Source organism: Euleptes europaea, chromosome 9, assembly GCF_029931775.1.
Source record: "Euleptes europaea isolate rEulEur1 chromosome 9, rEulEur1.hap1, whole genome shotgun sequence".
Lineage (NCBI taxonomy): Eukaryota > Metazoa > Chordata > Lepidosauria > Squamata > Sphaerodactylidae > Euleptes > Euleptes europaea.
Genome location: NC_079320.1, coordinates 71,942,619 through 71,967,463, shown reverse-complemented (window position 1 = coordinate 71,967,463; position 24,845 = coordinate 71,942,619). Strand labels below are relative to the sequence as shown.

The 24,845-nt window shown below is 44.4% G+C and overlaps 1 protein-coding gene across 1 annotated transcript; it reads right to left on the bottom strand.

The window, feature by feature from the left end:
• Positions 1-3,421: 3,421 nt before the first annotated feature.
• Positions 3,422-23,713, bottom strand: UGDH (UDP-glucose 6-dehydrogenase). Its single transcript, XM_056855479.1, has 11 exons — positions 23,543-23,713; positions 22,371-22,472; positions 19,884-20,084; positions 19,595-19,792; positions 13,206-13,353; positions 9,760-9,854; positions 8,270-8,400; positions 6,268-6,401; positions 5,513-5,604; positions 5,315-5,425; positions 3,422-3,592 (listed from the first exon to the last, which is right to left on the bottom strand). The coding sequence occupies exons 1-11, from the start codon at positions 23,702-23,704 to the stop codon at positions 3,482-3,484; spliced, it is 1,485 nt and encodes a 494-aa protein (XP_056711457.1). The 5' UTR covers positions 23,705-23,713; the 3' UTR covers positions 3,422-3,481.
• Positions 23,714-24,845: the final 1,132 nt, after the last annotated feature.

The window sequence follows — 24,845 nt, the reverse complement described above, 5'->3', positions numbered from 1 at the left end:
GTGCCGCTAATGCATTGTGCTGGCAGTGTGAGCCGATCCAAAACATTTCACTGTGCAGCAGCATGGGCCGGCAGTAGCAGGCCCACAGTTAAGTGCAGTTGGTTCATGCATAAAAGATCACACACGAAGCAACTTTTCTCTGGAGTAGTCCCATCTTCTTCAACCAGAAAACCACAGTGATATTTTCTTTGCAGCAGATCCTGCTCCTAAAAGTCACACCCCTTTTACATTTCAAAAGAGTGGCATATTTTACTGATGCAAAGTTTTCTTGAGTCTGTGGGCACGTTCACTGCCGTGCTAGACCTTGGAGATGTGGTATGATGGTAGAAGGTTGGGGGCCAACATACCATTTAGCTTTCTGCCTCCTTTCAGTCCCCCATTCGCCACTCTTACTGTAAGCAGCAACAGTAGTTGTTATTGGTTGCGATTAACTCTTAACAGTGCTGAGACCACTCAAGAGATTCATACCATCATGATATCATTTGAAAGTCTGTGGTCAATTGGCAGTAGTTACTGTTTAACCGTAGTAGCAATTTTGGCACAGCTTTTTTTTGGGTAGTCAAAAGGGGGCCCCAACATCTTCCACCCATGGAAAAAGGGTGAAGGGCTAGCCTGTCATCCCCTTGCATATCTGTACGGAACTTTATAACATAGTTGTGTTGTCCACATGCACATATTTTAGAATGAACTTACTATATAGCCTGTAGAAATTGTTGGTTACAAATTGATTTAGGGAGAACTTTGGTCACTTGTAGATTATTCTTAAAATAATGACAGAGGTCTACTGTGGCTCCTTCACGACTCCAGCATTTGTTCCTATCATTCCTTCTCAAGAGACCTCTACCAAACTGAAATATCAGTTTCAGAATATAGCCATAAAGTAATGCAAGTTTTTACCAAATTTCCTAACCACGATGCGAGCAAGATTGGCTGAAGTCCTATGATAACTTTTCATGGGTTTCCCTTCTCCCCCCACCCCCGGTGTCTTTTTTTGCTGGGCTGGGAGAGGAGGGAACAGCATTTCTTAGTAAAGATTTCACGATAGTGCCTCATCAAGCTATTTAATATAAGTGGCTTAGTAATACTGGGGGGGAGGGGAGAAAAAAAGCAACACAGCAGGTTAATATCAATATGAGCATAAAATTTATTTTTTGTAATTACAGTGAGGTAGCAAGCATGATTCATATACAACATTTCATTCTGCTAGAGTCTCAAACCTTTGCTTCAGCACCTGCTATCAAAACATCAAGGGGGAAAACACTTTCAGTGGCTTGGCTTTGTTTCGGCCAAGTGTTACCACTTGAGCTAATCTAGATTTATACATTATTTGTGGGTCCGGCCACTAATAGCAATGGGCCAACTCTTATGCCAAAGGTCTGATAGTGAGGGCCCCCCCCATCAAGAAAAATAGACAGGACCATTGATTGGAGGCAATGATTTTTTTAAAGGCCGTTCTGGAGAGTAGCACTTACAGGTGATCCCTGCAATCTGGTATTCCTAAATGTTAGAATGCAGGGAAACATTAAAAGAGTGGTTGGTAGGTGACATGTACAACCATAATACACATTTGGGAAGGCAGGGGTGGAAGTTACACAGTCATTCATGTTTCATTGCTTGGAGTTCCACTTCCTGACCAGTAGCCTAGATGGGAAGGTGGCAGCCCTCAGCCCCTTTCTACCAGTACCTACACTTCTCACAGGTCTCATTCAAACAACGAGCTGCACTATATAATAAAGATGGCTGATTAGGGCAGAGTGGGAGATGGTTACTCTTTTACTTCACAATTTCTCCAAGGAGTTCAGGGCAATGTATGTTGTTTTCTCCTTCTCCATTTGATCATAAGAACTTTGTAAAGTGGTTTAGGCTGAAACTGTGTGACAGACTTAAGGTCACTCAGCATGTTTTATGAATAAGTGGAGATGTGAAAACATGGTCTCCCCACTCCTAATCCAACATTCTAACCCCCCCACCCACCGTGAATGGCCATTGCAGAAATTTGAATCACACTTATACACATCTGACTGCAGAACACATTACACCTGTTTGTTAAATTTGTACCAAGGAACAGTCTAAATAGCAATTTTCTTGCTTTCTCTCTCTAACACTCAGGTAAGTTCTAGAACTTCTAGATGCAGCTGTGACCCATTGAAACCAATGGAGGTTTGCTGTCTATGACAAGGAAATGGAATCGTTCCTTAGCTTCTAATGTAGCCTTGCAAGTAAGGCTGTAAACGTTTCTAGCCCGTATTTGTTTCACGTCTCGGTTGCTTAAATGAAAAACAAAGCCAGTTCCCCCTCCCACTTCACAAAAGCTTCCTTGCCAAGAGAGTTCTGCTTGCATCAGATATCCAGTTAAGTGGGTATGTACAAACCTTTGTCTAAGGCAGGCTAAGAACAGAGGTCAGAGGAATTGACAGAGAAGGGTTAAGAACAAATGGACTCCACATACAGCTCACCCTCTTTAATGTGTTACTATTGCAAACGTATACTGAGTGTGGATGCAAACGCTGCCTCCACCACAGTCACCAGGGTTGTCAACAGGCTCTGGTCATTTATGGTGATGCTGGACTCCTAGCAAGCTCTTTCATTACTGACATCTAGTTAAATACATCTGGCTTCTGAAAAGGGGCTGGGAACAGCCCTATCATTAAGCATGCTGATACAGCCTGCCTCGAGCAGCAAATTGAGGGCTACTGTTGAAGAGGCAGCTCTGTTATTAAGATTCGCCCCCACTGGTAACGAGTTGGGGGTGCTGTCTGCATTTTCTGCTTCTGATGCCAAAAAGCCTTAAACCCCAGGGGTTACTCTGGCAGGTGAAAAGTGGTCCTTGCACAACCTGCCCACCCCTGCCTAGAGTCAAAGGAAAAATTCCAACAAAAGTCGTTGTACAACCTTTATACACCTGATCGGAGAGGGCTCTGGCTCATGAAAGCTTAGGCCCAAATAAATTTGTTAGTCTTTAAAGGAACCACAAGATTTTTGTAGTTTGGGCTAGAGCACACTGACATGGCTACCCCTTGTGGTTTTAGAACATGTAAAACAAATTACGGTTCCCAACAAGTGGGGATACAAATCCTTTTGTCAACTTTTAAAGTAGAAGTCTACAGTTTGAAGTCAATGGGGTTTTTAATATAAAAAATTCATTACTAAAAATCACAACTGTCCAGTTTTTAACCTGAAAAAATGACAGCAGTTCCAATATTATAAAAATAGCGATTACAAAATAGATTCTGGTTTGAAATGTGCGAAGTACCTTGATATTCTTCATGTAAAATTGTCTTCATTATGAGAACATACTGAGCACAATCCAGTAAAGCCCTTCTTAGTCCCCATTCATTTCACTTAAGGTGCTTATCCCTTGCATTGAAACAAATAGGTCTAAGTCCTCAACTTTGGCTGAATTGTACCCGTTATTAAACTGATGCTGATTTATAGCTCACAGAAGACATTCCATTATAACCCTTTGTTACTGATTTAAAACCTATACTCTTGGCTTCTTCAGGGGAGGATCCTGTAGGCTAAACTTTGGTATGTCACACGAAGAAGCAAATGGAATCCTCTTGGCCGATACCTTCTTCCCAATTGTCTCAATCTGAAGGGGGGGGGGGGAGAAATCCACAGGACAAGATTAATCACATTTAAACATGCAATTCCTCTGCCCTCTTTCTAAAGGGGAACAGTCTGTATCATGTGATAGTTCTGAAAATGTAGCTTGGCCCTCAATCATTATAAACTGTGCCGAGGACAGGATCTCCTGCTTTGGTTATTAGCTTCTGTGTAGTGGGGGAAGGGCAGAAATGTGTGAGAGCAAGGCCTACTGCTAATCTCAATGTGTAATAGCTAAGGAGGCTTCTGGATCTTTTCCTCTGAGCACAATACTGGAAGGAATCAAAAGGGCATTTAATTCCAATGCCTCTCCAAAATCATGGCCATTTCACCTACCCATCCAAACAGATCAACAACCTACATAAGCCAAAAGATGGCACAAAAAGCACTCATATACACACTATAGAAAAGGGCCTGCAGAGTAAACAATTCCAAATAATGCAAACAGGAGTGCTAAGGCACACCTAAGTTGCAAGTGGCAGCCCCCAAAAATATGCATTAGCTAATATGACCTGGTAAGAAATTCCTACTTAATTTTATATGATGATCAGCAACACCCTTCATGTGAGCAAACACTGCAATATTTCTCCAATAGTAACTCTCAGCTTTCATGAGAGTTCAAGGGGCAGTCTTAGTGATTCTGGGGCTCTGGATTGAGGGATGAGGCTTCAGAATCACTGGGTATGGCAGGCAGGGCAGCAACCACAGTAGTGCCCTCCCACTGGTCTACAGCTGATTGCCGAATGGGGGCACCCCTCACTGCCTTGATTGCTTGGGCCACTGCCTTAGCGATGCCCCTTATTGTCATTGTGTACAGTAGTGGCAGCTAGCAATGAGGGCAACTTGGTACTCAGCCCTCCCCCAGCACACTGCCCCACTCCAGGGCTCAGGGCAGCTCCCCTGATTTCCTGTGGCTAAGACCATCTCTGGAGAGTTCAATACATGGTTTGGAAACTTACATGAGCGAGCCACAAGATTTGGGGCCAAAACCGGCCTATGTTCAAAACTGGTTCTGGCTTTCAGGTATCAGGTACCTGATACCTCGAAAGAGTGCTCCAGAACTGCCTAATGTGTTGCTGAGGATTCACATTCTTATGGGGATCCAGCACAGCAGGCACCCTTTGGCTGGCGAGGCCCCAGGAAGCTGCCCAGTTAGCCAATATGCTTGGACTGGCCCTGGTCATCATGGTCTGCAAACCAATCCTCAACAAAAAAGAAGAAGAGTTGGTTTTTATATGCCGACTTTCTCTACCACTTAAGGAAGAATCAAACCGGCTTACAATCACCTTCCCTCCCCCTCCCCACAACAAACACCCTGTGAGGTAGGTGGGGCTGAGAGAGTTCTAAAAGCTGTGACTAGCCCAAGGTCACCCAGCTGGCTTGGTGTCCAGGAGTGAGGAAACCAACCTGGTTCACCAGATTAGCGTCCACCACTCATGTGGAGGAGTGGGAAATCAAACCCGGTTCTCCAGATTAGAGTCCAACTCTCCAAAACACCATTCTTAACCACTACACTCACTGGTTCTCAAAAACAGGTAAAATGTTTTGGCAAATGGAATTTGCGTGGTATATGTTTCAGGAAAGTATCAGTGTTCAAAGAAACGCATAACAAAATGGAATGAAGGATATATCGGCCCCTGTCCTGTTTCTCACTGAAGCCATACAAAGATCTTACTGTGGCTCAACTAGTAGGCAACAGAAAAATTACCTGGAAACCAATGCCTTGTAGTTCATTATGAAGTTCATCAAGGACTCTCCTACCATCAAAGATGAAAGCTGGCTTCAACATTTTTTTGTGAATGCGCTCATAGTCCAGCTCCTGCAAATAACGTCAGAGACTTGTTTTCAGAGTCAGGTGCTTCTCCCCTCTCGCTTTTGGAATTTTACCACTTTGCAGCCTGCTTACCTTAAACATGTCCCACTCAGTACAGATCACAAGGGCGTGGGCTCCATCACATGCTTCATAGGGATCTTTGCTAATGGTGACTAGTCGGGACACTGCAATGTAGAAAAAGATGCATTCAAGCATTAACTTCACATTATCTTGCTGCAAGGAACCAAAACAACAACAATTATTCGCACACATGCACACACAAACACACAACACTATATTCTGTGTGTAAGGGTTATGCCCCTGTGGAATCACAGCACACATACAGCTTTAATTATAGTCTACTCTAAACCATCAATCTACATGGCTTTGAAAGTCACCACTGACAGCTCTGTTCAGAGTGCCTTCCATTCAGAGTTTACATTGTAAACAGGTTTCATGATGGTCACCTCTGCAGTTCATCAATGTTCTGATTTTTAGACAACACCTGTAAGGTCTGTGTATTCTTTTGCTAGATTTTACTGCATTTATCTACCTATGTGTTTTAGGTGGTACCGTGAGCCTCCTTTGAGCTATTGAGAAAAGGCGGAGTATAAATGTTCTAATATAAAAACATATTTTAGTGTCAGCAATGTAACATTTTCACCAAGATTCTCAGATGCACATAAAAATCAGAAGGGGAGCAGATTCGACTCTGTAGATCATTGGTATAATTGCAGACGTTCTGCTGCAGAGACCCGCCACAAAGAGCACAGTAACCACTAGGCAAACTGCTCATACGTGTGCAATCTCAGAGCTGAAGGAGCATCTACAAAGCAAGACTCACTCACCTTGATCATCCTCAGATACACCTGGGTGGGAAAGATCCAGAATTATTTGTTCTCTCAGCACTTTGGGGTCATAGATATGTAGCTTTGCACCTTCATCCATTAAATATTTGCTGATGTAGATGCTGGAGGATTCTCTAAGGGGGACAAACACCTTTTATGGAGAAGCTTTCATTAAATAATTATATGTTAAAATATGGAGGGGACTGTTATAAAACCAGAATTGCAATCAGGTTCATGGGTTGCAGGTGAACAAGATTACCACTTTTGTAAGGAAGAAGACGCCCTGACCTGGATGGCCCAGGCAAGCCTGATCTCGTCAGATCTCAGAAGCTAAGCAGGGTCGGCCCTGGTTAGTATTTGGATGGGAGACCACCAAGGAATACCAGGGTTGCTGTGCAGAGGAAGGCACTGGCAAACCACCTCTGTTAGTCTTCTGCCATGAAAACCCCAAAAGGGGTCGCCATAAGTCGGCTGCGACTTGAAGGCACTTTACACACACACACAAGGAAGAAGACAATAATTATTAGATTGAGTCTCTGAAGTCCTTTCAATAAGCACATTAATCTTACACTGGCAAAGCTACCCACAGCTCCTACCCTTTTAAGACTTTTTTCCTCCTATAAGCATGAGGGCTAGAAACAGATTTTTGAAAGGTATAATCAGAATGCCAATGATGCATTGGTTTTCTGCGCAGGAAATCATGTAATTATTATTATTATTAGAGTGATACAGAGAACTAGTGTCCCTGGGTGTTACAATCCAATTTTGCAAGAGGACTGGCAAAGAATACAAAATAAAAACAAATGCATCAACTGATTCAGCAGACTTTCTACCCAGGCTCTCCATGGCCCCTGTCATGACATTTTTAAAACCTGCACTGTAGAGACCATTCTTGCTTTATTAAAATCTCAGTGGTTAATGCTAGCCTGTAAACTCAAAGTGCAAAAAACAGCTGAGTCATGGGAGCTGGCATGTTACATTAACCACAAGGCCATAAAAGGAGAAGAAAGGCCATTGCAGGTAAAAGATAACTCAAACAAAAGCTATCATGACACCAAATCCTCCTCTTTTTCTGCTTCGTATAAAAGAGTTGATTGAATGGTGCAAGCTAACCAATGAAGCCAGATGCCAGAAAAAGGTAGAGGGATCTTTGTGTATTTTGAACACTCAATTCTGCTCAGTTTGCAGCATCCCAGCCTGGTTCTGCAGACAGTGGGAGACGGGAACAGAAGACACAGAGGACAATTCTCTGATTTGATCCATGGATAGTCAAGTGACAATGGAAGAGTAGATTAATGTAATCCTTTCCCCTTGGGAACCTCCTAGGGTTGCCAGGTTCCCCCATGCCACTGGTGGGAGCTTTGTGGGGGCATGGTTAGGGATGAAGATCCATGCACGGGGAAGAGGAATCCATCCATCAAGTACATTTTTATCCCACCCTCCCTCAACGAAGCTCAAGGTAGTGTAATTTCGTAACTTATTTTGGGCATAGAATTTGTGTTTCCTTTGTGATAAACTAGTCAGAGCAGTAACTCACTCAGTACACTTGGGAACCACATGTGGTTCTTCTGAGCACCATTCTACCGTGTGGCATCTGTCCCCTATCTCAGGAAAATGGGCAAGGCCTTTGCCTGGTGGGGACTGTGATTGGCAGTGGGTTCCCAGGTGAAACAGCTGCTGCTAAAGGAATGGAAAAGCTGCATGCCTCTCTAAGATGCAGGCCTCATACTAGGGATGGAAGTAAATGTGGCTCTTTTGGTTGATGGTAGTTGTGAATGTGGTGCTCTGTGACTGGCAGGGTAGATAACACTGGGGGCGCTTTCACACATCCTCAATGATGCACCTTCAATCCACTTTCAATGTACTTTGCAACTGGATTTTACTGTGTGAAACGGCAAAATCCACTTGCAAACCATCGTGAAAGTGCATTATTCAGGATGGGTTAGAGTATCAGCAACCCTAGGAATACTTACAACTGCAGGCTGAGCTTGCTTTGTATTACCTTGTGTCTCCTGTGTCTTTTTTGAACGCAAATCCCAAAATAGCAATCTTCTTGTCAGTGATGGTGTTAAATAAGCTATCAATGATCCGGGAAGCAAATCTTCTCCTCTGATAGTCATTCATGTCAATCACCTACAATTACACAGGACACAAGGATGGGAGTGCAAAGTGCTTCTATTCAGTAGTTAACACAACATTATTTATATACCAAACTTCAAGTAAAAGTCCTCAAGGCAGTTTTAACACTTATGGCATGATTTTGATAGTGATGAAAGGAGTTAATAAAAGCCCAAATATGTACAAGGATCAGGAAAACCTATGCAGATCAATCAAGTGTATGCAGATTTACTTCTTTAGCAAGCTTCCTTCTGTCAGAGATACTGGCTTAGAATTAGCCAGTAATGCTATAATGGCAGTAGGACAGGTATGTGTAAGTAGCAGGTAGGACAGGTGTATGGGTCACGGCACACACACAGCTCAACGGAGACCCAAATAGCCAAAGACATATTCATGCTTAAAAGCTGGATGTTTTCATTGAGCTAATTAAAGTTAAAAATATGTTCCTTTTAAAAAGTCAAGTACATGGGTGTCTAATGCAATTGTTACGAGGGCCAGATATGACATAAATGTCACTTGGTCAGGCTGGGCCATGCCTCGCCAAGCCAGATTAAAGTTCTCAAAGGGGTGGAGCTGGCCCGCGGGCCTTATGTTTGACACCCCCGATCTAGTCTATTTTTGAACCCCATAGCAGAGAGGACAGCCTTCAGGATCTTTAGCCAATGCTCTCCTTCCTACTCAGCCAGTGGGCAATGCTGGAGTCCCACTGCCCTCCAAGAAGCCAGAAGACAGGCGCCATGGGAACCTGAGTTGGCTTCCCATCTAACAGGTAACCATTTCCCAACAGCCCTGCAAGTCTATTAGAAAGATTCCAGGTACAGATAAGCCTCCCGTCAGGTTAAGTATTAATTTTTATCTGGGGTGGGTAGGGTGCTCACCAAGGGCCCATGCAAGCCTGAGACCGGCTTACTTTATATACCAGATGCAGAAAAGAAATGTCCAGCCAAGGCCTTAGAATTCCAAACTCCACTTATAAGGCCATGTGAGATAATTTTAAAAACTTGACAAGGCTCAGTTATCTGGGCTATTCTTGCTTAAACCTCGCTGCAAAAAAAGGAAGGAGTTCCTAATTAAATGTCTGTTCTGACAGAAACTTTGGGTTCAAGACAAACATGTCTTTAAGATATTTATAACATATATGTACAAAGAAATGCATTGTTTGCCTTTCCCTCTCGTTCCTGATTTTAAAAATGTTATGTTCTACTAAAGAATGCAAGCAAGAAATGAGAAAAAAGGGAAGAATAACAGCGAAAACCTAAGCAGTGACATACCATTCTAAGTCTAGTGAGGCTCATGGGCTACAGCTTACCTCTGTTTGGGACTGCAGTGTAAATGTATTAATGGAGGGCAGATTTCCACAAAACGAATTCTTACCTGTTGCCAGTAACGAGCTACTTCTGGCAAATTCAGGGCCTCACAAAGATAAACCAAATTCAGAACATCTTTTTGAAAGCAGCTACCACCAAATCCTGGGGGGGGGGGGGGAAATAAATAAAAACTGTTACTCTACATGTAACCCATATGGGAAGCGTCTTTCTTTCCTTCTACACACTTGTACTTAGAAGTAAACCTCAAAGAATTCAGTGTGTTTGCTCTCAAGTATGGATGCACAGAATCAGAGCCCTAGAAGCACCTGATGGGCCTTGTTAGTAGCTTGCAGTTATTAGCCAAGTGAACGCTCCACTTCAAATTAACCTTCATGAAGCCTTCATGAGCCTTCTAAATAAGAGAAACTTCCTAGGCAAGCCAGACTTCTGAGAATGTTCCATGTGCTACCGAAACAATCGATTATTGTGTTGCTGGAGTTTGGATTCTAAAGCGTAATTACTTGCTGACTCTTAGGAGACAGGACCAAACTCTCATCAATGAAGAAGCTGTTATCAGTGGATTACAACAGTGAGTTATATTGGTTATGAACACTGTTAAAATAGAGTATTAACTGATTTTTAACAAGCAAACAAACAGGATTAAACCAGACAGTCCAATTAAAATTGTACAGGTTTTTTTTTGCCATCAAAGGTACAACAACATCCTACACCAATGATGGCGAACCTTTTAGAGACCGAGTGCCCAAACTGCAACCTCAAACCCACTTATTTATCGCCGAGTGCCAATGCGGCAATTTAACCTGAATACTGAGGTTTTAGTTTAGAAAAAACAACTCATACGTTAACATCTTTTGCCTTAAAAGAAAAACACAATAACAGAGCTTTCAATGATACAAACAACTTTTTATCGAAAGACATGCTTTTGAACAATTAATGTGATTTTTGCTGTTGTGTGCATGCTGATAATTTGTCTACCCTTGGCTCATACTTTGTAAATTTGAGAGCAACACATGCAGCACTCAGGTCATCTGTTAGTTGTTTCTGGTGTCAGATTTGATATAATTCAAAGCTGAAAACAGCTGCTCACAAGCATAAGATGATCCAAACAAAGTGAGGAAAGCAATCCCAAGTGCTTTCATTGACTTAAAATTATTTGGCAGAGAATTCCACATTTTTAAGGAATTCTGAGTGGCAAATCCAAGGCAAAACCTCCCATTAATAAATGGCCAATTACCCCCCATGCAGAGTTTTGAGAATCTGGATGGGGAAAATGTGCGAGGGGCCAGCTTGCCCCAGCAACGGGGTGTATGGGGGGGGGGGGGAGACACACACACACACCCTGAGGAAAGGTCGAGTTGTCCACAGGCTTGCATGAAAACCCGCAAGGTGAACTTTTGCAACTCGCCCCCCAACGATGCAAAGACACAAAAACACACAAAAAAGCCTCCCGTGTTGCAGAGAAAGAGGCGCCTTTGCATCGCACCCCGGGTAAGGGGGGACAAGCTTGCGCGCTTCCCACACCAGCAGCAAAAGCTGTGCGGGTGCAAAGGGCGGCAAGTTTGCAAAAGTGGGCTGGGGGGGAAGCTTTCCCACTCCGTTCCGGCTCCCCTCCGCCGCCTGCAGCAAAATGCAAACCCTGGGATGGACGAGGAGGTGGAAATCAGTTCTGGAGCTCTGCTGTCGCCCTCCTGCATACGGTATCCATTGGCCTGGGGTGTGCGGAGCGGGACTGGTGCCGAGCGGAGAAGCACGCTCGGTAGCAGCTCCCGACTCAGGGGGGCTCCGAGGGGAGGGAAAGGGGGGAGTGATTCCCAACTCCCTGCCACCGATCACAGAGCAGCCTACCGGGGGGCGAGAGAAAGCCCTCTTCCCTCAGCCTCCAAGGGGCCAGGGCCACTCACAGCAGGCAGAGGGCGAAGGCGCCGGCCACGCTCTTGCGCACCAGGAAGCTGCTGTCACGGGCCAGCAGCTACCCGGCCAGCCACACCGCTACGCCTGCCTCCTCGCCTCCGCCCCCGCCCCGTGACAAAGTTGGCTGCGGTGCGGCGGAAACTTGCGTCGAGGCCGCGAGGAGGGGCGGAGGGGGGGGCAGACGCGACGGCTCCGCTCGTGCCCACAGAGAGGGCTCGGCGTGCCGCTTATGGCACGCGTGCCACAGGTTCACCAACACGGTCCTACACTATAAGGAAGAGACACATATCTTATTATATTTCACTTCCTAAGAATATAACAGAGAGGCCAATGGTCCATCTAGTCCAGCATCCTGTTTCTAGCAGTGACCACTCGGATACCACAGGGAAGCTCAGAGATAATAAATTTGTTCAATCCACTTTTTATATCCGTCTAAGCCAGTGGCCATTGCCACATCATGTGTCGGTGAGTTCCACGCATCAACCACCCCCTCTGTGAAGTAGTCCTTCCTTGTGTCTGTCTTGAATCTACTGCCAATCACTTTTCTACAGAACCACTCCAACTTCTACTATTATGGGAGAAGGAAGGGGGAAATTCTCCATTTGCTTTCTCCACTCCATGCATAATTGTTTAACAAAAATTCTTACCAACAGACAACAACAGTACTGCATAGCACCATTACTAGTTCAGCCATCAAGCCAAAGAGAGGGGAGCCACCAGCTGCTGCCACCCCAAGTCGCTGGGAGAGATCAGGGCCAGATTTGGACACAAGCTAAGTCAGCTACAGCTGAAGGACTCTCTGACCGACTCAAATTCAAATCCCTGCTCTGCCATGAAAGCTTGTTGGGTGACCTCAGGCCAACCATAAACATGCAAAGTTCACTGGAACCTGATAGGAAAATACTGAGGTGTTGCGGCAATCATAAGAACATAACATAAGAAAGGCAATGCTGGACCAGATCAAGGTTCATCAAGTCCAGCAGTCTGTTCACCAGGTGTCTCTAGGAAGCCCGCAAACCAGACAACTGCAGCAGCATTGTCCTGCCTGTATTCCAAAGCACGTAATATAATAGGCATGCTCCTCTGATCCTGGAGAGAACAGGTATGCATCATTACTAGTATCCAGTTTGACTAGTAGCCATGAACAGCCCTCTCCTCCATGAACATGTCCACTCCCCTCTTCAAGCCTTCCAAGTTGGCAGCCATCACCACATCCTGGGGCAGGGAGTGCCACCATTTCACTATGTGTGAAGAAATGCTTCTTTTTATCTGTTTTGAATGTCTCACCCTCCAGCTTCAGCAGATGACCCCATGCATAATTTTATAGACTATCATGTCTCCTTAACCATCTTCTTTCCAAGCTAAATAGCCCTAAGCGTTTTAACCGTTCCTCATAGGGCAGTTGCTCTACTCCCCTGATCATTTTGGTTGCTCTTTTCTACACCATAATGGGAAAGTCAGAGATGAAGTCCAGTTTTAAAGTTTCATGGAGCTTATTTATAAATGCCTGTAGCCTAAAGAGGATACAGCTTCAAGGTAGCTCTCCACTGCAACGAAAAAGAGATAGTTTGTAATATTTACCAACACTGGCTTTCAGAAACTTGTTTCCAATTCTTTGGTCCATTCCAATGGCTCTTGCTACCTCTTCTACATCGGCACCTGTTGCTTCACAGAGAGCACTTATGGAGTTGATGCTGCTAATTCTCTGGGCAAGGAAAGCATTTGCTGCCTGAAGATGAAGAGTACAGAAAACAAACAAGGATGTTACCTTCTGCCAGAATCAACAGTGGACTAGATAAAGCCATTACATATTAGTATCTCTATTGGAGCTGGTAAAAAATGTTATAAACTGGATCACTGAAGACAAAGTGCATATTTTGGTAACATACTTTCAGTGTGATACTAAGGTTTGTGACACTGGCATGCAATTGTTTCAAAAGGAACAATGACTCTCTCTCATGTCCCCATAAATGAGAGTTTCCTAATACTGAAGGAAGAGACACCAAATGTTCACAATCCCAGTTTCCAAGTACAGAAATTGGCACTGGACACCCAAGTTAGAATTCTGAGAATCTCAAACTCCATTTTAAAGAAATAAAATAAAAAGCAAGTTACTAGCCTTCAAGATTTTTTAAATAATTTTTTATATAATTTTTGTTTTTCTAAATCAAATAAACATATACATTTAAAATATATCCAATACAAAAAGAAAAAAAGAAAAAAACTTCCCCTACATCTTCCTCCATCCATCAATAAGCCTATATACTCTTTAGTATAGATATTTCCAATCCTCATATTTTTAATTTTATTGATTAAACTAAATCACACACAATTTTAAAGATAAAGGATTGAATATATTCATTAAAAAATTAATTGACACCAACACAAAAAATTTAATAAATCTCAATAATAGTAATTAGATTAGAACATTAGGTAACATTTATTACCTCCTTTAAAAGTCAATTTCTCTGTAAACCCTTCATGTCTCCCAATCACCCATAATTGCAAATTATCTTTCTAGTATATTAATATAGTAGATTGTTACATTTTCACCAAAACTAAACCTTTTAACCAGTTCTTTTTTTTTATTCCAGAAGATGTAAACTCTTTTATCCAGTCCCTTTGTCCGGAATTTCCAGCGTCTTCCACTTTTCCTCTTTAACACTAAACGTCAAAAAGCATCCTTGGAGATTGTTGGTAAAATTCCCTCTGCAGACATAGGGTTCTCATAGTAGATCTGCACTGTAATTTCTTCCATCCCTAAGTCGTAGAGAGAGATCCCAGTAACTCCAGCCTTTCCACCCTTCAAATCCTCCAAGCTAGCATTAAAGAGTTCTTCAGGCAGAGTGCAAAGACAGAAATCAAAGTCTCTCACATTCAGCTCCATTGTAGCCAGCTGATCTGTTGTGGTTTCTTCCTGAAAGTATGCAGCCTCTGGTTGTTCATCATGGCTTTCCAGTTCCTTTGTAGGATTTTTCTGTTCTTCAGCCGTCTTCTCAGTTAGAACGTCCACTGCTCCCACATCTGGCTTCATTATAGTAACTTGGTTATTTATCTCTTTAAATTCGTCTAAGATGATGTCCAGTTTTTGGTTGATAATTTGATATTGAGAATTCATCATAGCAAGTAGTTGATCCATTTGATTAATCATACGTTCCATGGTTGCTGCTTTTAAAAATTCTATTAAAACTTAGTTGGTAAAGTCCAGACAGATACACCGAAAAAAGTAAGTTTGTAAATAGTTTGGCAGGATTCTTGTATTTTGGGTAGTACTTTAGTATTAGAACAGCATCGAGTTGAAGACACTGTAGCACGGAGATGTTGCAGGAAACAGGATATACACAGGAAGTTGCAGGATCGTGGACCTTCCGTTACCTCCTCTTGGTATCCAGGAACTTGGGAGATATTTGCCAGTTGCACAAGGGAGACACACTTCCGGTCCCACGATCAATAATGCTGCAATGGTATTAGACGCCTTAGAAAGCAACAAGTTTCTTACTAAATATTATCGAAGGCTTTCATGGTCAGAGTTCATTGGTTCTTGTAGGTTATCCAGGCTGTGTAACAGTGGTCTGTTGCTGGCGAAACGTCAGGAAATAAAATTCCAAGACCACGGTTACACAGCCCGGATAACCTACAAGAACCAAAGTTTCTTACTGTCTTCCGGTTCTCCAAGATAAGTCACTTCCAGGGAAAACGTGGCTGGAAGACCTACTTGAATTGGAAAGACGTCAAAAAAAGTGGGGTGGGGGTATCTCCTCCTCCCTCCCCTTTCTGCGTCGTAGTATCTGATTGGTAGTTGTAGTGTCTTTCAAAAAAATCCTATTTGTTATGTCTACCCACCGATCCAATTGATAAGATTTCTGCCAGTTTATCAGATATTTTCTTGTTTTCAAAGAGTCATTTATACATTAGGTGGGGAGACGTGGATTTAATAGATGTGTTTAATAATCCTTCAGAGCTTCCAGATCCAGGTAAAACGAAAGTGTTCTTGTAACTTACTCAGATTTTAGAAGAGTAGGTATCCTTGCTTCCATGTAGTTGCTTAAATGGTAATAGATAGAGGAGATCTGAGCCTGATGCCAAGGAGACGTTCACGGCGATGTAATTCCCCTCGATGCAGGCAGGACTACACCCAATGTTCCGAGAGACTTTCTGAAGTTCTCGCAGAGAAATTGGGGGTCAAAACGCTCTTCTCGGCTGCAGGGGTATTCCTGCTTCCCAGTCCACTATTTAGGAACCTGGGGGGGGGGTGCAGAGTTGCACCCCAAAATCGAACGTTTCTTGGGTCCCTCGGGAGCTCCTGAGGAACGTGGCGCTCAGATCAGCGTCTCTTCCGGAAGTGTTTCTAGCCTTCAAGATTGTGGGGATAAACTTGATACAATGTATACCAGTGTAGGTGAACCTTTTAGAGACCGAGTGCCCAAACTGCAACCCAAAACCCACTTATTTATCGCGAAGTGCCAACACGGCAATTTAGCCTGAAGAATCCCCCTGAAGGAACCATGCAAAATAACAGCGGCGGGTTAGCTATGCACATGCTAATGGCTATGCAAACAGGAACAAAGGAGCAAGCGAGTGGGAGGGGTGGAATTTCTCCTTCTGCTTCAAGACCGTGAATAGGCAGTTTTAAAGTTGCATTTTTAAAAAGAGCTTTGAGTGAGCATCAAAACTGACCATGCATAAATGGCCAAACCTCCATATATTTGGAATTAAGGCGCAGATTTGAGCATCTGGAACACAAGGCCAGTGGTCGGCAAACTCATTAGTCAACAGAGCCAAATATCAACAGTACAACGATTGAGATTTCTTTTGAGAGCCAAATTTCTTAAACTTAAACTATATAGGTAGGTACACTGTTTATTAACTTAATAAACATTAATTGAAGTTGTAAGTCTTAATTAACTATAGGTAAACTGAATAAAACTTGATATCATACTTAATTGTGTGTGTGTGGGGGGGATCTTTCTCTCCCCCTCCCCAAAAAGGGCTCCTCCCCAAAGATAGCTGCATCTCCTTCTCCCCCCACCCCGCTACTCACCGCTTCCCACCCGGCCCAACGCGGCGTTAGGGGGATGCCCTCCAGAAGGGCACTGGAGCAGGAGGCCCCCCCTGCAAGTTGGTCGGGTTTCAGATCAGGCCCCCCCTTTGGAGCTCCTCGTCCGCCCCCCCCCCCGCCAACTCGGGCTGCCGAGAAGGGTGCGATGGAAAACACACACACACCAGCCTCAAACGCTTCGAGATCAGGCCATTTATGCCTGGGAGGTTTTGCCTTGGATTTGCTGCTCTCTGGATGCACGTTTCCCCCCTCCGAATTCTCAAAACTCTCCATGGGGGGCTTACTGTTGAGTTTTGAGAATTTGGATGGGGAAAGTTTGCATCTAGAGAGCGGCCAATCCAAGGCGAAACCTCCCAGGCATAACACACATTGGGAGGAAGGGAGCCTTTGGGTTTCAGGCGGGGACTGTTGGGGGGGATTGTATGGAGAGGAGAGGCAGCTACCCGGGCAGCGGCCCTGGGCAGGCCAGCCTCCCCACCCTTGGCGCTGGGCCTCTTGAGGAGGGAAGAGGGTGGGGTCCTCCTTCAGTCTGTTCTTGCAGCATCCGTCATGGGTGGGTGAAGACCCCCATCCCTGACAGGTGGCCTCCGAAGCTGGGCCTCTTTGGGCAGAGTTTTAGCAGGGACGGGAAGGGAGTGAAGACAGCCAGAGCGGAGGGGGGCTCTGGGCACCTCTGGAGGGCACAGCTGTGGCCAGATGGCTCCGGGAGGGGGGGGGCTGCCAAGAAGGGGCCTCTCTCTGCAGGCCGGGTCCTGAGAGCTCTCTGCAGGCCGGGTCCTGAGAGCTCCAGCTCCGGCTGCTGCCCCAGACCCCGGGGCCAGTCGCGAGGTGCACAGTGGGCTGGAGCCAAGCACGGGCATTGCCGCGAGAAAGGCAGTTGCTCCGCAGAGGCTGGGCCCGGGGGGTGGGCGCGCCGGGGGGGCTGCTCCGCTGGAGGTGGGAGCGGAGCCTCCGGTGGCAGCGCCGAGGAAGGCAGGGTTGTCTGGGGCGCCTCCCCCTTGGGTTCGGCCCTTTCCGCCCGCCTGTGTGGTGGCTGCGCCTGCGCCGGGCGCGCCATTTTCCGCCTCCTCCTCCCCCCCCTCTGCCCGCCCGGGAGGAGGCAGCGAGTGTGGCGCAGGGAAGCCGGCAGCCCAGAGGCCCCAGGAGCCCGGCGGCGGCAGAAGACGAGCAGGGCTGCCCGTCGCTCCCCCGGGGCCGCTTTGGAGAGTCGTAGGGGCCGCCGTAGCGGTCCCTCGTGCGCAAGGGCGGCGGCAGCTCTGTAGCGGTCCCTTCCTCTCCTGTGGTGCTAGCGCGGCGGTCGGGTCCCTCCTCCTGCCTGCCTTCCCTGCCTGCCTTCCCTGCCTGGGAGGCGGAGCGAGTGAATGGCGGGGGGGTGGCGGAGGGGAGGGGCTGCCGGAGTCGGCACGCGTGCCATAGGTTCACCAACACAGACATATACTGTGGCTGGTGAAAACTCAGAACAAGCAACACTGACTTGTGGTTTTCATGAGTCAGAAGCCTCTCTCTCTGCCTATCCCTAGGATTAGCAGCAGAATCTATTGCATAATGTAAGCAAATAAAGAATACTAATCCTTAATTTACATAGTTTATACAGGTAGCTGGATGTTGTTTCTTGGCATAGAATTTTATGTTTTTAAAAAAACCCACAATAGCTGGATTTGCCACTGAAAATGTTCAAGGCATGCATCTGCTAACTTACATAAATATGAAGGATTTCAACCCACAGCACCTTGCAATACTGAAATTATTCTAAAATATTCCTAATGTGGAGTTCCCTTTCAACAAATAAACAAGCAATCTTTTGGAATCATCAAGTATGAAGAAGTTATGATCAACAGAAGATACTTTCTAACTTTACTTCCTTGGTCCTTTAGCAATGATCACTACTTTTGACATGCTTATCTCTGAGACCATGAGGTCTAGACATTTTTCTTCAATCACAGTGAAAGCTGGGACTCTCAAAATTCTAACAGCCACATCAGCGTTCTATGGCACACACTCAAGGCTTATTGTATGTCTTTAATAGCAGAAAAGTTAAAATAGATGTGAAACAACTGGCCTTGAGATAATTTAATTTGAACTAGCTTTTCTAAACACATGCAGTTTCTCCCCTTTAGCTTTTCTAAAAACATGCAGTAGGACTGAAAAACAAATTAAGTTTGTAGCAAATTATTTCTGATGCATACCAAGGGCTTAATTAGCAATATCAAATGGATACAACAGAAGGACTCCAGCCTTCCTCTAAGTATCAGGGATCAGCCCATTCCTAGTCCATGGGCTAATATAAGGTGAAATCCTAAAACCGCTTTCCTGGGACTAAGCCCAGTGAATGAATTAGGACTTACTTCTGAGTAGATCTGTTTAGGATTGCTATCACAATATCCATAATCTTTATGACTTAACTATCAACATGTCATGGAGGGACTGGGGAGCTTTAGATCAGGTCGATGAGTGTTAAAGGGTACCTGAGAATCCAAAGAATCAGAATTCCAAGCTGCATCCATTCAATTAAACTGTAAGCGCTGCCTAAACATCATGGACTTTGTAACTGAAAAATCAGAGGAGCCATTTGAAAATCTTTTGGTGGAAACAGTCAATGATGACACCAGAAAAAAAAGCCAATTTGGGGAGGGGCAGTGCCTCAGTGGTAGAGCATCTGCTTGGCATGCACAAGGTCCCAGGTTCAATCCCCGGCATCTCCAGTTAAAGAAACTAGGCAAGTAGGTGACGTGAAAGACTGCCAGTTTGAGTAGACAATACTGACTTTGATGGACCAAGGATCTGGTTCAGTATAAGGCAGCTTCATGTGTTCATGTGATATGATGACACGTAATATTTTGTCATAGTGAGGCTTTGGGAAAATGAAGACCTACTACTACCAAGCTGACATCTTATTTTAAGCAACACCAACCAGTTTGGAAAGTTCAGATGACCAGGTATTGGTTGTAAGGATTTTCTCTTTGGGCACCCACTGCTCATAGATAGCACACAGTGCACGAACGGCTTTCTGGCCCTCAGGAGTCTCGTCTCCCCCAATCAGCACTCTGTCTGGATTCTTCAGGTCCTTCACCGCTGTGCCTTCAGCTAGGAATTCTGGGTTAGACAGTACCTGCACACACAAGAACCACAGATCAACCTGAAGAGCAGACAAGAGATCAAAGTCCATTCCATGCACAGTAGATGAGCGCTTATTACTTTACCTGCAAATTCAAGTTGGGTTTGGTGTTGGCATCAAATATACGCCGGATGCTCTCTGCAGCACGGACAGGGACAGTGCTTTTCTCAGTCACAATTTTATAGCCATTTGAGTTTTGCACAATCCGCCTTGCACAGGCCTCGATGTATTTCAGATCTGCCGCCCGGCCTTTCCCCATGCCGTAAGTCTTTGTTGGGGTGTTCACCTAATGACAGGTAAAGTCAAAGGGCAATCGTTATAGGGGGGGAAATCCTACCAAAGCCTTCTTCCTTAGCTGTCATGACAAAATGTAAAATTCCTTTTCCTAGATTTAACAGCCACTGGCTATCCATCAACCACTTCACACTTTAGAAAGGGGAAATGAAATTGGATTTTTCCATGACACTATAAAGAGGAAAGTTGCCACATCTCTCACGCAATTAACCAATCTATTTGACAGCAGATAATGCAGTATCCGCTTCTCAGAGTGTCTTTAGCGGTTTTATTCAGGGAGTGATATATTTATTTCGTGCAATATTATTTCGTGGACATGCTAAAATAATGTGGGCTAGAGAGTCTACTTGATCCAGACAAAATGGGCATTTTTGTTCTTCTGCAGTAATTTGTTGTATAGCCCTTGTGTCTAGGGCATTACATCTCGCCAATAAGAAAGCTCGTCTGAACTTATGAATTTCTAACCAGTGGAAATAGTCTGGCAAGGAGAAAGTTCTGTTGAAGGGTATCTGGATGAAGTGAGGTGAACATTTACAATTTGCGTCCTTAAACACTAAGGACCAATCCTCATTTAAGATCTTGTTTTGTAATTGTTTACTGCTTGCTTTCCGAGTACTATTCCTTGCAGCTTTCAGTCACTCTATTGGAAGGGAAAATCTATTGTCTAATCTACTAGTAAAATTAAGCTTTGGATAACCATTTCAGAAAAAAAGCCAATTTCCTTTGAAGGCCTAAAGGACTAAACCTGTCTTGAAGAATGTCAGGACTCATGCCTGCAGTTCAAGTTCTGAACTAGAGCTTGAGGGATGGCAGACAGGGATCCTGCTTGTGTATCCCCTAGGATGCTTGAGCTAAAGAAGCAAGCTCATCAGACCAGTAGACAGGCCTCTGCCGCTCCAGGTTTGTGTCACCTCCCTCCCTTGCCTCATTCTCAGGACTTCGCCTCCCCAGCCTTGGCGAAACTCTGGTCCTGCACAGTGGTTTTGCACTCATGCAGATTGCGTGGTTCCTCTTTCTGAAGTATCGCCATGACAACATGCCCATCTGCAGGACTGTCAACCTCTTCCAAGACAATATGCACACTCACAGCCTCTCTGATTCATTTAAATGTAAGTGTGTTTAAAGTAGTCTGTTGCTCAACACTGAATTAAGAAAACTCTTTTCGGCTAGCCAAAAAACAACAACAACCTCTGTACGAAAAGAAAACCCCACCCTGGTTTAACATTGGGTGAAGTGGGCCTGGATTCATTTTGGCTCCTACTCATGTGAATGGAAAGATCCGACTGAAGAAAAACCATTTTAGGAATTTAACACAGAGAGATTTCTATTTCACTGCTCAGTCCAACTGCTGGGTGGCAGAATAAATGAGCAGAAAACAGACCCCCAATTGCTTCTTGTGGCTGCTAAAAAAAACATAACTAGACTCATGCGGGATTTTGTGAAAAGAACCATTCACTACATTGCTGCAGCTTCGCTGAAGCACAGTCTTTAATCTCGAAGGAAAGTTTCTACACTAGGTACTTTCTGCTCTCCAAAGTCTTTTCATGGAGGAAACAGACTCATCCCAGTTTGTCATGATCTCTTCCCTTCAATCTATCAAGTCAGGAATGACAGAGTATTTTGACAACTGAACTTTCTGTCTTTCCCTGCTACTCTAGTCCTAACACACACACCCAAAAAAACAATGCTAAGATAGATCTGATCTGCTCTTCACTTTCAAAACACTGATGCAAAAAAAAAAGGGGGGGTGAAGCAAACTGTAAAATAAATTTGCAGCACTGTCAATTGTGAATGGCACAAATGAGTTGAGACGGCTGAGGTTGGAACGCTATGCATATTTACCAGAAGTAATTCCCACTGAACTCAGTAGGACTTAATTCTGAATGGATGTGCATAGAATCATGCTGCGGTAAACATGGGAGCAGGGGCAAGATCCTTTCCCAGTAACCCCTTGCATGTCTGCTGTAGGAAAATCTTGACATTTATAGCCACAAATGTCAGCACCATGCAATTTTTTTTGCCATATAAACAAACTTTATAAGCAGAGCATGAATTGGTCCTAAATACACGTGGACCACACACAAAATGGCAGAGCTTCTTTGTTTACCCTTGAAATCCCTCCCCCTTTAACCACCCCCACCCCCCCGCCAACTGAACTCGTTGTAATAGAAGCTCATGGTTAGTGTGGATTGGGACTGCCCCTATTTCCCCCAACTCTTCTACTGCTACTTATACTCAGTACAGTCAAAATTATTCCAGGACAAAAGCCATTACTTACAGAAATAAACACAAGATCAGCTTCTCTGATGGCATCATCAATACTGGTGGAAAAAAAGAGGTTTTTCCCTCTACAGGACTCGACCACTTCTTTTAAACCTGGCTGGAGAAGGATCAAGAAGTTTTTTGAGAGTTAAAAAGCTTTATACAAGTATATTTAAGAAACAGTATAAATAGGAAGATTCCTCCACACATACAGGATCATGATAATTTAACTCGATCGCTCGGCCCAGTCCCAACATTAAACCATGGTTTGGTACCATGTGGATCAGCCTGGGGAATCCTCAAGTTTACATGATCCCTCCTTCCCTGCTCTTTCCTCCTATGCTATTGCCCAGCTACTTCCTCTTCAGTGTAAAACCCTAGTTACTTTTGAACCAAAAAACTATGAGACAGAGGGAATTAATCTATTTGTGGCATTTCACATATAAATCACTGATCCTGTTTCAAAGAAATGCCAGCGCCCACACCCAGTTTATGAAGAAGCTTAACATTCCAGCAGGCATTTTTGCTGGGACTCAGGTGCAACATGAAGGTTGGTTACAAAAGCAATGTGTGATTGGCTTGTAGCTCACCCATGAAACAAATGGTCACATGGCTGTATAAGTAATATGATGGCCAGAAAATCAAAGATTTAGACATCATGTGGAAAATTATTAGAAATGTTTACATTTTAAAAACCCTCAATTAACAGGTACTCAGGGGAAAAGATCACAGGCAGGAGATATTTAATCCTTTTCCTCGCATTTCTACCCCCCCCCCCGTTGAAACCCTCCCCCCCTGAAAATGCATGAGGGGAAAAACTAATACATCTGTCCCGTGTCCCCGCCCCCCATTCTGTAGAAACTTTGGAGGGCTTTTAAATGGAGAAAAGGGCACAGAAAGAAAGCTTTCTACCTGGCTGTTCTTCCTTCTCATTCTCTCTCTAACTCATGAATTTGCAACATGTGAGAATAACTTTAACACTACGTATGTGTTTGCAACACTTTTGACCCCTGTAGCCATCTTGAAACCCCTTGGAGGAACAGCAGCATCCAAATGCAAGTAACAACACCATTTAAAAGCGATGCACTTTTGCAGACGTCTGCAACAATAAGCTGTACCAGAGAAAAGCTGCATCGTAAGAGGCAAAGAGAGTAAAGGTGGAGAAGTATTTATTAAATACAGATTTACCTCATAAATGGGAAGAGTGTCAGAATTCCATGCATTGATTCTGGCTTCATTGACGTCAACAACTGTGACCTGAACTTTGGGGCACATATGGGCGATGACGCTACACGTTGGCCCGCCAACGTACCCAGCACCGATGCAGCAGATCTTCTTAATTTCAAACATGATTGCTCTGGTGAGAATAAACAAAATGGAACAGGATCAGTTTACAGGATTTAAAACCAGTCAAATTCTTAAATTGCTAACCAAACAGGAACATTTCATACCCTTTCATCTTAGAGACATGCTTAATCTCTTTGAAGAGACACTTTAAAGGTCTACCAATGCCAGTTTAAGGGACTGCAGGAATACATTTGTAATGAAATATCTGTGAACAATTATCAAGAGATAAATGCTTTTCCAGCATGACCAAGTGACAGAACTTTTATTTATTTATACCCCACTTTTATCTCCAATAGGGATCCAAAGCAGTTTACATCATTCTCCTCTCCCTTATGTTATCCTCACAACAGCCCTGTGAGATAGGTTAGGCTGAGAATGTGTGATTGACCCAGCAAGTTTCTATTGCATAGTGGGGATTTGATCCAGGGTCTCCCAGATCCTAGTCCGACACACTAACCAGTATGCTACAATAACTCCATGGCAGTAAAAAGGTAAAGGTGCAATCACTGGGTCATTCCTGACCCATGGGGTGCGGCCACATCCGGACGTTTCCTAGGCAGACTACGTTTACCATTGGTGGTTTGCCATTGCCTTCCCCAGTCGTCTACACTTCACCCCCAGCAAGCTGGGTACTCAATTTTACCGACCTCAGAAGGAAGGAAGGCTGAGCCAACCTTGAACCGGCTACCTGAAACTGACTTCCGTGGGATCGAACTCAGGTCATGAGCAGAGTTTTGACTGCAGTACTGCAGCTTACCACTCTGCACCACAGGGCTCCTACCATGGCAGTACAAAATCATTAATATTTGCAAGGGTCACCCAATCCCTACAACATCACATCATTGTTTTGTCCTCTTTTAGATAAATTAATCATTGCCATAGGGCAGAGGCCAATTGCTGTGTACATCTTTCTTTTTAGTTGTCAGGCTCTGAGCAAGGGGAGCAAATGCCAGCAGCATAGAACTGCTGCGTTTCTTTAGCCAGAGTCACACTATGTAGCACTTTGTTGGCTCTCGGTCAGTATTCTGACCTTCACCTTGGGAAAAGTAGTGCCTAGCTGTGGTGGCTGGGTAAGAAAAGGCAAGGGTGTGTTTACTCAGAGGCAATGGCTACTCCCCAACAGGCAAGCGACAGGGCTAAGGTT